Source organism: Oncorhynchus nerka, linkage group LG12, assembly GCF_034236695.1.
Source record: "Oncorhynchus nerka isolate Pitt River linkage group LG12, Oner_Uvic_2.0, whole genome shotgun sequence".
In the NCBI taxonomy this organism is placed as follows: domain Eukaryota; kingdom Metazoa; phylum Chordata; class Actinopteri; order Salmoniformes; family Salmonidae; genus Oncorhynchus; species Oncorhynchus nerka.
In genome coordinates, this window is record NC_088407.1 from 42,791,890 (window position 1) to 42,802,941 (window position 11,052).

At 41.6% G+C, this 11,052-nt stretch overlaps 1 protein-coding gene across 1 annotated transcript; it reads right to left on the reverse strand.

Annotated features, from left to right (window-relative positions):
* Positions 1-1,054: 1,054 nt before the first annotated feature.
* On the reverse strand, positions 1,055-5,460 carry LOC115138920 (suppressor of cytokine signaling 4-like). The gene is given in 3 exon segments (XM_029676102.2): positions 1,055-2,821; positions 2,824-3,097; positions 5,336-5,460. Coding segments are annotated over 2 exon segments (1,194 nt in total). The 5' UTR covers positions 3,068-3,097; positions 5,336-5,460; the 3' UTR covers positions 1,055-1,871.
* Between the last annotated feature and the right edge of the window lie 5,592 nt (positions 5,461-11,052).

Here is an 11,052-nt window from a genome sequence, read left to right on the forward strand (position 1 = left end):
GAAACTGTGTCAGCCACTAAGACACGAATACCAGGAGGTGAATACCGGTCATCAATATGCTGTACTATGTATTACTAAGAGAGACTGTAAAGTACGGTATTGTATGATTAGAATGCCTTAACCCACTTGCAATGCATGAGTAAACCATACCTTGAGTATGAACAGTGCATTTATATCGCCATCTTGTGGCGTCAGATAAGACTGCATCCCTCTGCATCCTCCAGCAATAAGCCTGAAAATCGAAGTTCTGTATAAAAACGAGGACCACATTTAGGCCATGAAACTACTTTTATAAACAGTCCTCACATATTGCACTATATGTGTAAATGTACATAATAAAATACACTAAAGTGTTTCTGTGTGTTATCATACTCCACATCTACAGCAGTCACTGTGAGGAGGCAAGGATTATTGTATCGGGAAGTTAGGCTACATTATCCAGAAGAGATCGCTTTCAAACCAGATGCAGTTCCTCCTAGCATTTACAATACTTACGACTACAATCATTCACTGTAACATGCAATCAAATTCTAAAATATCAAATTTACAGAGGTATTCACACCCTGAGTCAATACATGTTTGAATCACCATTGGCAGCTATTAAAGCTGTAAGTCTTTCTGGGTGCGTCTCTAAGAGTTTTGTACACCTGGATTGTAGAATACTTTTATTTTATCTTTAACATTCGTCAAGCTCTGTCAAAGTGGTTGTTGATCATTGCTAGACAGCCATTTTCAAGTCTTGCCATAGATTTTCAAGACGATTTAAGCCAAAACTGTAACTAGGACACATAGGAACATTCAATGTCATCTTGGTAAGAAAATCCCTACTCCTTGCCGATAACACGATGTAACCATGACCATGCTTGAAAATATGAAGAGTGGTACTCAGTGATGTGTTGTGTTGGGTTTGCCCCAAACATAACACTTTGTATTCAGGACATAAAGTTCATTTCTTTGCCACATTTTGTGCAGTTTTACTTTAGTGCCATGTTGCAAACAGGATGCATGTTTTGGAACATTTTTATTCTTTACAGGCTTCCTACATTTCACTCTGTCATTTAGGTTAGTATTGTGGAGTAACTACAATATTGTTGATCCATCCTCAGGAGAAAACTATCACAGCCATTAAACTCTGTAACTGTTTTAAAGTCACTATTGGCCACATGGTGAAATACCTGAGCGGTTTCCTTCCGCTCCGGTAACTAGGTTAGGAAGGATGCCTGTATCTTTGTAGTGACTGGATGTATTGATACACCATCCAAATTTTAATTAAGAACTTCATAATGCTCAAAGGGATATTCAATGTCTGCTTTTTTTTTACCCATCTACCAATAGGTGCCCTTCTTTGCAAGGCATTGGAAAATCTCCCTGGTCTTTGTGGTTGAATTTGTGTTTGAAATGTACTGCTCGACTGAGGGACCTTAAAGATAATTGTACTTTATATGTGGGGTACAGAGATGAGGTAGTCATTCAAAAATCATGTCAAACACTATTACCGCACACAGTGAGTCCATGCAACTTATTATGTGACTTGTTAAGCAAATTGTTTCTCCTGAACTTATTTAGGCTTGCCAGGGGTTGAATACTTATTGACTCAAGACATTTCAGCTTTTCATTTTTAATTAATTTGTAAACATTTCTAAAAACATAATTCCACTTTGACATTATTTGATATTGTGTGTAGGCCAGTGACACAAACTCTCAATTTTAACAGAACAAAATGTGTAAAAAGTGTATGGGTGTGAATACTTTCTGAAGGCACTGTAGCAGTCAGGGTATTCACAAGTCTCTAAAAACCAATGAAACATGGTCAATATTGAAGAGTAGTAACCCATGGGACTATAATTATGAAGTCAGAAATTGTCATTGTTTTACACTGCACAAGCCCCATTGCACTTGTAGTGGTACTGTCTAAGATAGTCCCTGAGCTGATGAGGCAGTGGAAGGATCTTGATGCCCTGGTACGTAGTGCAGCTACAGATCACTGCGCGACACAGGTGCTGCAGGGTGAATGGGAAAGTCCGGGCCAGAGGGCGGGACAGGAGGGGCTCGAAGAAGAGGCATGTGGCTGGGTCGCTGTAGTGCCGGAGCAGGCCCGTCACGCTCGGGTCCCGGTACATGCATGGATCGCGGCCATCGAAGCTGAAGCGCTTGCCGTTCTGCTCGATACGCGCATGGAGGGAGCGGCTATAGCGGCGGAAGCTGACGGAGAAGAGGAACTTGTCCTGGGCCGAGTCACGGAGGAGGAAGGTGCCCTCGGGCTGTCCTTCCAGGAGCTCTTCTGCCTGGAAGCGGTCCAGAACTCCCCAGTAACACGGGCTGTTGTTGATCTGCAGGAGGTCAGGGACTAGGATATAATCTGTATGGTTGCCACCATAGGCTGCTCTGCCATGCGGATGGGAGAGGTCCCAGTCCTCAAGGCTCAGGGGCCTACTCAAGCAGATGCCCTCCCATGAAAGAGGTGTCGAAGGCGGGGATGTGGAAGGGGACGGGACTGGTTCTTTGCCAGCAGCCTGTGCAGCCTTGGCGGCTTGGGCAACCTCTAGGCCCACAATGGCGCTGGGGTGGGTGGCATGCTTCTTGATGAGGTGCCAGCAGTGGGCCAGCTCTGACTTGGACGAGAAGGGGCACTTGTCCTGCATGAGCTCCGTGACATGGATCGGACGCTTGGACCAGAGGAGCACAGAAAAGGCCCCCTGGTAGGCCCCCGTTGGGCAGCCGTGGTGGTGGTGGCGATGGTCAGTGCGGAGAGGGAAACACTGACCCACTGCATCCTGGAACTTCTGCCGGAGAGAGCGCCTAGAAAGGGCTTTCCGACAGGGACATCTATGTCGACATCCCCCATTATGGTACAGCTACACTTCTTCTCTCTCCGTCTCCGCGGACATGAGGTGGAACGCGCTCCTTGCTCCTCCATCGGCCCTACCCCCTCCGGACCCCGAAGGCCCGGATCGTTTCGGGAACTCCGGGAGCGTTTCTTGCAGCTCCACACGTAGCCGTCGGCACTCCAGCTGCGGATGCTGCATTTGGGACAGATGTCCGAACTTCGGGATTTCATCTCAGACATGGCCTTCCCTCTTCTTCATACAGCTCTGTGCTACATTAATAGACAGAGATAACCAAGTCAATACGTGGATAAAGTAACATTCACTGATGAAACAATGGGATGGTTATCAACAAAAGCTTTGAAATCCAATTTCAAACAGTACAGGTAGAAAGTTTATTATGTTAGATTAGATATTCCTCTAAAGTTTAGAGAGGATCTCATGTCAAATGTTGTTGAAGTGTTGTGGTTGCAGGTTCACCTGCCTCATCACCTGCCCCCCCTTAAAAGATTTAGATGCACTACTGTTCCACTGGATGTCATAAGGTGAATGCACCAATTTGTAAGTCGCTCTGGATAAGAGCGTCTGCTAAATGACTTAAATGTAAATGTAATCTAAAGCATCTTCTTTTGGAGTGCTGCTATAGGCCACCAAGTGCTAACAAGTCCGTGTTTGGATAATATGTGTGCAATGCATGATAAGGTTTCTGATGGTAACAGAAAGGTCTATTTTCTGGGTGACCTGAAGATTGACTGGTTAACAACTAGCTTTCCTCTCAAGAGGTAGATTCTAACTGTGACTAATGCCTGAAATATCACCCAGGTTATCACTCAACCTACTAGAGTGCATACCAATAGTGTTCTATCTGTGACATCCACTTGTATTGATCAAATATTCACAAATGCTGCAGAGCTTTGCTCCAATTGTTGACAAACATGCACCTGTTAAGAAACTAACTGTAAGTGGACGGGGACTTTAATGCAGGTAAACTTAAATTAATTTTACCTAATTTCTACCAGCATGTCACATGTGCAACCAGAGGAAAATAATCTCTAGACCATCTTTACTCTACACACAGAGACGCGAACAAAGCTCTCCCTCGCCCTCCATTTGGAAAATCTGACCATAATTCCATCCTCCTGATTCCTGCTTAAAAGCAAAAACTAAAGCAGGAAGTACCAGTGACTCGCTCAATGTGGAAGTGGTCAGATGATGGGGATGCTACGCTACAGGACTGTTCTAATAGCACAGACTGGAATATGTTCTGGGATTCATCCAATGGCATTGAGGAGTACACCACCTCAGTCACCGGCTTCATCAATAAGTGCATTGACGACGACGTCCCCACAGTGACCGTACGTACGTATACCAACCAAAAGCCATGGGTTACAGGCAACATCCGCAAGGTTAGAGCTGCCGCTTTCAAGGAGCAGGACACTAATCTGGACGCTTATAAGAAATCCCGCTGTGCCCTCAGACTAACCAACAAACAGGCAAAGCGTCAATACAGGACGAAGATTGAATTCTACGGCACCGGCTCCGACGCTCGTCGGATGTGTCAGGGCTTGCAAAGTTATTAGGGACTACAAAGGGAAGCACAGCCGAGAGCTGCCCATTGACACAAGCCTACCAGACAAGTTACAGTTGAAGTCGGAAGTTTACATACACTTAGGTTGGAGTCATTTAAACTCGTTTTTCAACCACTCCACAAATTTCTTGTTAACAAACTATAGTTTTGGCAAGTAATTTAGGACATCTACTTTGTGCATGTTACAAGTAATTTTTCCAACAATTGTTTACACACAGATATTTCACACAATTCACTGTATCACAATTCCAGTATGTATTTGGCAAAGGTGTATGTAAACTTCCGACTTGAACTGTAAATTACAATTACAATTTTCAACCTCTCCCTGTCTGAGTCTGTCATACCAACATTTTTCAAACAGACCACCATTGTCCCTGTGCCCAAGAAAGTGAAGGTAACCGGCTTAAATGACTACTGCCCCGTAGCTACCGTCAGCAGCCATGAAAGTCTGGTCATGACTCACATCAACACCATCATCCCGGAAACCCACTCCAATTTGCATAAAGACCCAACAGATGACGCAATCTCAATTACACTCCACACTGCCCTTTCCCACCTTTGACAAAAGGAACACTTACAGTTGAAGTCGGAAGTTCACGTACACCTTAGGCAAATACATTTTTCACAATTCATGGCAACGGCTAGCTAAAGTCGTACATAGAAATACATCGTCGGGTCTAACATGGAACCCAAACCGGCTGCGCGCGTCCCCCTACACCAAACGCGATCACGACATGCAGGTTAAAATATCAAAACAAACTGAACCAATTACATTAATTTGGGGACAGGTCAAAAAGCATTAAATATGTATGGCAATGTAGCTAGTTAGCTTGCACTTGCTAGCTCATTTGTCCTATTTAGCTAGCTTGCTGTTGCTAGCTAATTTGTCCTGGGATATAAACATTGAGAGTTGTTATTTTACCTGAAATGCACAAGCTCTTCTACTCCGCCAATTAATCCACACATAAAACGGACAACCAAATCGTTTCTAGTCATCTCTCCTCCTTCCAGGCTTTTTCATCTTTGAATTTATATGGTGATTGCTATCTAAACTTTCATAGTATTACCATGACAACCGGCAAAACAATTCGTCTTTCAATCATCCACATGGGTATAACCACTGAGGAGATGGCACGTGAATACCTGCTTCTACCAATGGGGAGATGGGAGAGGCAGGACTTTCAGCGCAATCTGCATCAGAAATAGAAAAAAGAGTTCTGTACACTATCTGTAAATAGCCCACACAACTACTTCATCCCCATATTGTTATTTATTTTTTTGGTCTATTGCACCCCAGTATCTCTACTTGCAGATTCATCTGCTGCACATCTATCACTCCAGTGTTTAATTGCTAAATTGTAATTATTTCGCCACTATGGCCTATTCATTGCCTTACCTCCCTAATCTTACTACATTTGCACACACTGTATAGACTTTTCTATTGTGTGACTGACTGTAAGTTGTTTTTATCCCATGTGTAACTCTGTTGTTTGTGTCGCACTGTTTTGCTTTATCTTGGCCAGGTCACAGTTGTAAATGAGAACTTGTTCTCAACTGGCCTACCTGGTTAAATAAAGGTGAAATAAAAAATAAAAACAGTTGGCTTTTCATGTCAAGCTGTGGTCTATCTTGGTTTAGTTATAAAAAACTTTGTCTGAATGCTCGGCTATGAAAAGCCAACTGACATTTACTCCTGATGTGTGGACCTGTTGGACCCTTCACAACCACTGTGATTATTGTTTGACCCTGCTGGTCATCTATAAACATTTGAACATCTTGAAGAACAATCTGGCCTTAATGGTACTTATAATCTTATAGGTTTTATAATCACCACCCCGGACAACAGAAAAAGACTGGCCATCCCTTAGAGCCTGGTTCCTTCCTAGGTTCTTTCCTAGGTTCCTTCCTAGGTTCCTTCCAGCCTTTCTAGGCAGTTTTTCCTAGCCACAATGCTTCTACATCTGCATTGCTTGCAGGTTGGGGTTTTAGGCTGGCTTTCTGTATAAGCACTTTGTGACATCTGCTGATGTTAAAAAGGCTTTATAAATATATTTGATTGAATGATTGATTGATTGAAGAAAAAATTGTCCCAATTTAGATAATTGTAAATATATTTAATATACTTAAATGCTAATAAAACACCATTAAAGTTGACATTAAATGCATTAAATGTATTTCAAATTCTTCCAATTTAGATCATTTAGATATACTAAAGTATATTTATCACATACATACTTCTAAATACTGAAATAATATATTTAAGTATATATATATCTTTTTTTAGATAATCAGTTTGGGAAGACATACTATTGCTACAGATTTCTTGCCTTCTACCTAAGTATGCCCTAGCACAGTGGTCGCAAACCGTTCGATCTTCAAGGCATTCCAAGTCGATCACCAAATATTTCTGTAGAAAAGCCAACGAATGATAAAGGCTTGCTCACCTTTATTGAAGTCGTGTTGAGTTTATAACGGTAGGTGCACTTGATTCAAAAGTCCTGCGCACCGGGTAAGCGAAGTGTTCCCATGAGACAACTCTGCCTACCCGGCGAACCGGCAATTCTGTGACTAAATCGAGTGCATCTTACAGCGCTGCTCAATCCGATAGCTCAAATCACCGTGGCTAGTGGCTACCGAGCTTCCATGAGCCTGGCCACAGCCAAGTAGGCTACTAGCCTACGTAATATTTAATAACTTTTAAAACCATGAGCATAGAGAGACTGTCAACGAATACAGCAAAGAGCTGCAGTTTTTATGAGTGAGTTCATGTTTAAGTTTATATTCAGCACTGTCACTATTTTTATTCAACACTTACAAAACTCGCTTTTCCGTACTTCTGCTCGGCCTGCAGCCGCAATGAATGAGTAGCCAAGTATCGATAGCCCTGAGTTTTTATTATTATTAGCAGCTCGTCGTGTCGATGTTAATATTAAGAAATATTTAACTTTCTCTGGTCATAGGAACAACATGAATTTGTGCATGACGCAGATGCAGTGTGACTCGAGCTTCGCCATCAGGTGGAAGACTGTGTCCCCTCTCTCTGGTCAGTCTCGCCGGAGGAAAGGAAGGAAGAGAGCAGGGACGGTGAGAGGCGGTTGGGAAAAATCGTTTTGAACAGTCATCCAACAGTCATCAATTCCAAGTCGGAAACTCGGGCATCTTTCTAGAGCTCCGACTTTTCGACCTGAAGATCACTGACGTCGTGATTTGACCTCGTTGACTATCAGATGCAGGTACCATCAGTCCAGTAAAATAAAAAAGCTAATTATTGAAATTCATGCTCCACAAGTGCTAAACCAACTGATGAATTGTGTTATCAAAGCTCGAGTTTTGAAATATAATATGGTCTGATTAACAATATTGGCAGGCCAATCATATAGCCAATATGTTGTGATAATGTTTAAGGCCAACTGCCCAAACCTCATTCCTACAAAACTGTTTGTCGGGTTAATGTAAAAAAAAAAAAAAAATCTGAGCAGTAGATTTCAGCTTACTTTTTGACTGCGAAAGTGATCTTGACTCAGAAAAGGTTAGTGACCACTGCCCTAGAATGTATAAGGGGAGGACCAGACAAAGGCAGTGTAATTTCAGAGTCAAGACAAGTCATGATGTTTGAGAGTGAGTGCCCCACAGATTTATATCAAATCAATTATAAAAAATTACACTTACTATACAGTTCTACAATGTATATAGTAATTTGCTCTGAAAAGAGTTAGCCTTTAGCCAAAAATAAATAAATGGACACCTTGTTTTATATTGTTTAAAATAACATTGAGTTGCCTACACCTCGTTTTATTTCTAAATCTTACAAATCATTTAACTTTAGATTTCTTTTGTCTAGAGATAGTCTTACCTTTTAAAAATCGTTTTAGGGAGACAACGTAATCTCCATGTCCATGTTGCCAAATTCTATTATAATCTTGCCATTTGCATTCGGTCTTCTGTCCAGACCCCATCTCCTGTGTAGACTAGTTCCGCTCTCTTTATAGACAAATCCTCTTGGGATTTGATCGTTTCCTCATTTGTCAGGGATGGTTGTGAGAGTGAGAAAGTTGCATCTTCTACTCAGTAGCATATAGTAGGCATGTAATAGACTACAGCGCATACGTGTAAAGACGCACAACCAATATGCTATTATTTTACTTGACAGTCCTATGTTTCCTGCCCGACACCGCTGATGATATTTTTAAGGGATTGAATTTAGCCTTGAATTTGATGAATCTAGCCTATTTATTTCAGAAAGCAGAGCCTGTGTGCATTAGGCCTATATAGACCATTATATTTAAAGGTCCAATCTGGTATCTTAGAATCGGTTTAATGATAATTTAAATAAACTGACACTCATTCATTATAGGGCGGCGCACAATTGGCCCAGCGTCGTCCGGGTTCGGCCGGTGTAGGCCGTCATTCTAAATAAGAATTTGTTCTTAACTGACTTGCCTAGTTAAATAAAGGTTAAATGTAAAAAAATATATACATAAATAATTACCTTTAAAGAGATTACTGTAGGCCAATATTGTTCTCAATGCCACCTGATGGTAAGCCCACCCACACATTACCGACATCCTCAAGATAATTAGGCAACAATAATAGCCTCTGTCTGTTTATCCTTTCAATCTAGTTAGACAGGAAACGGCCTGGCTTTTAGATTGCATCGAGCACATGATTTATTGACTGAATAATCAATAAGAGTCTTCCGACAGGTTTGTCTGCTTCGATCTTCGAGTGGCTCCAAGTTAGAAGACAAGTCATTTTGACATAGAAACCTCTGCTACTACACAGACTTGGGTTCATATACTATCTGAAAACATTTCAACTACTTTATCTGTGCTTGATTAAGCTTGCCTTTTGCAATGGAACCAATACATAAGTCGCAAAATGGCAAACACTGCCCTTCTGGCACTCCAGGAAGGCTAAAGCAAACACTCAGATTTGAGTATTTTAGCCTTTGCAAGTATTTGAAAGATGTTAATAGTATTTGAATGCAGGTCTGTGCGTGTGATCCATATGACATTCCCAGTTTTCCCACTGTTAGTCCACAAAACTTGTGGTATCAGATATCAAAAGAAGCATTTGAAGGCTGGAGATCCTGCTGGACTTTAAGGGTTAAAAGGGACTAATACAATAAGTCCCCCTCCTTTGTTGTCATTAATGAGGTGATGTCATGTCCATGTTTAACAAGAGGTCCTGCCTATTAAGCAGAGGATGACATATTGTACTGTATGTATTATTCATTAAAGTGGAACCATTGAGTATCCAAATACTTGTGTGTGTGTGTGTGTGTGTGTGTGTGTGTGTGTGTGTGTGTGTGTGTGTGTGTGTGTGTGTGTGTGTGTGTGTGTGTGTGTGTGTGTGTGTGTGTGTGTGTGTGACACTCCTGCTATGAAACAGCAGGTTAATATTTGATGAGTGTCGTTATGAAGTCCACATAGAGTAATACATCTCTTCAAGTAGTAAAAAATGTTCAATTAATTACGCACTGGGGGGCGTAGATTTCAGTCGACCACCAACCGAGCAAATGAGTAATCAAACCAGTTAGTAGTTGGTTACTGAGTCAAATGATCAGTGATGATGAACTACTAGGATGACTCCTCTCATGTGTCCTCCTTATATGGCCATGACACTTATCCTTTTTGTCCTATTTCAGGAAGTCTGTTGAATATGATGCTCTTCCCTGGTAGTCTTTTCACAGCAGTTCATTCAATCATGAGGATGCCTGGCATTTGTCAAGTTAAAGGTTTTATTTTAGCATTATATTTTGATACCATTCGTAGCTACATCAGACTCACACACCCTTAACCGCACCCATACAACCTTTACCACCCGGTTCCTCTGAAATATTTGTTCTCCTCCACCCCTCCCACTGAAGGAAAGGCTTGACTTAGTCCTCTGTACTGACCCCCATCAATTGAAACAGCTCAATAGTGTGTGTGTATGGGGGTAGCAGCACTACCGGTGTTGATTGAACCACACACTACATCCCCAGTTATACACACACACACACAAGCACACAGGTACACTCTAATCAAATTAAATTTTATTTGTCACATACACGTGTTCACCAGATGTTATTGTGGGTGCAGCGAAATGGTTGTGTTTCTACAGTATCTCCAACAGTGCAATAATATCTAACAATTTCAGAACAATGCACACAAATCTATAGTAGAGGAATGGAATTAAGAGTACATAAATATTTGGGCGAGCAATGTCAGAGCGGCATAGACTAAGATACAGTAGAATATAATAGAATACAGTATTTACATATGAGATGAGTAATGATAAATATGTAAACGTTATTAAAGTGACTAGTGTTCTATTATTAAAGTGGCCAATGATGATTTCAAGTCTATGTATATAGGGCAGTAGCCTCTAATGTGCTAGTGATGGCTATTTAACAGTCTGATGGCCTTGAGATCGAAGCTGTTTTTCAGTCTTTCGGTCCCAGCTTTGATGCACCTGTACTGACCTCGCCTTCTTGATGATAGCAGAATTTAAAAAGCAGTTAAAAATACACTTCATGGAACAACGGGAACTGTGAAGAGAGACACACAAAGGTACAGACACATGCATACGCACACATTGTGATATTGTTGTATGGTGGTATTGAACATTTTGTGTTGTGGACATGTGGTGGTGTAG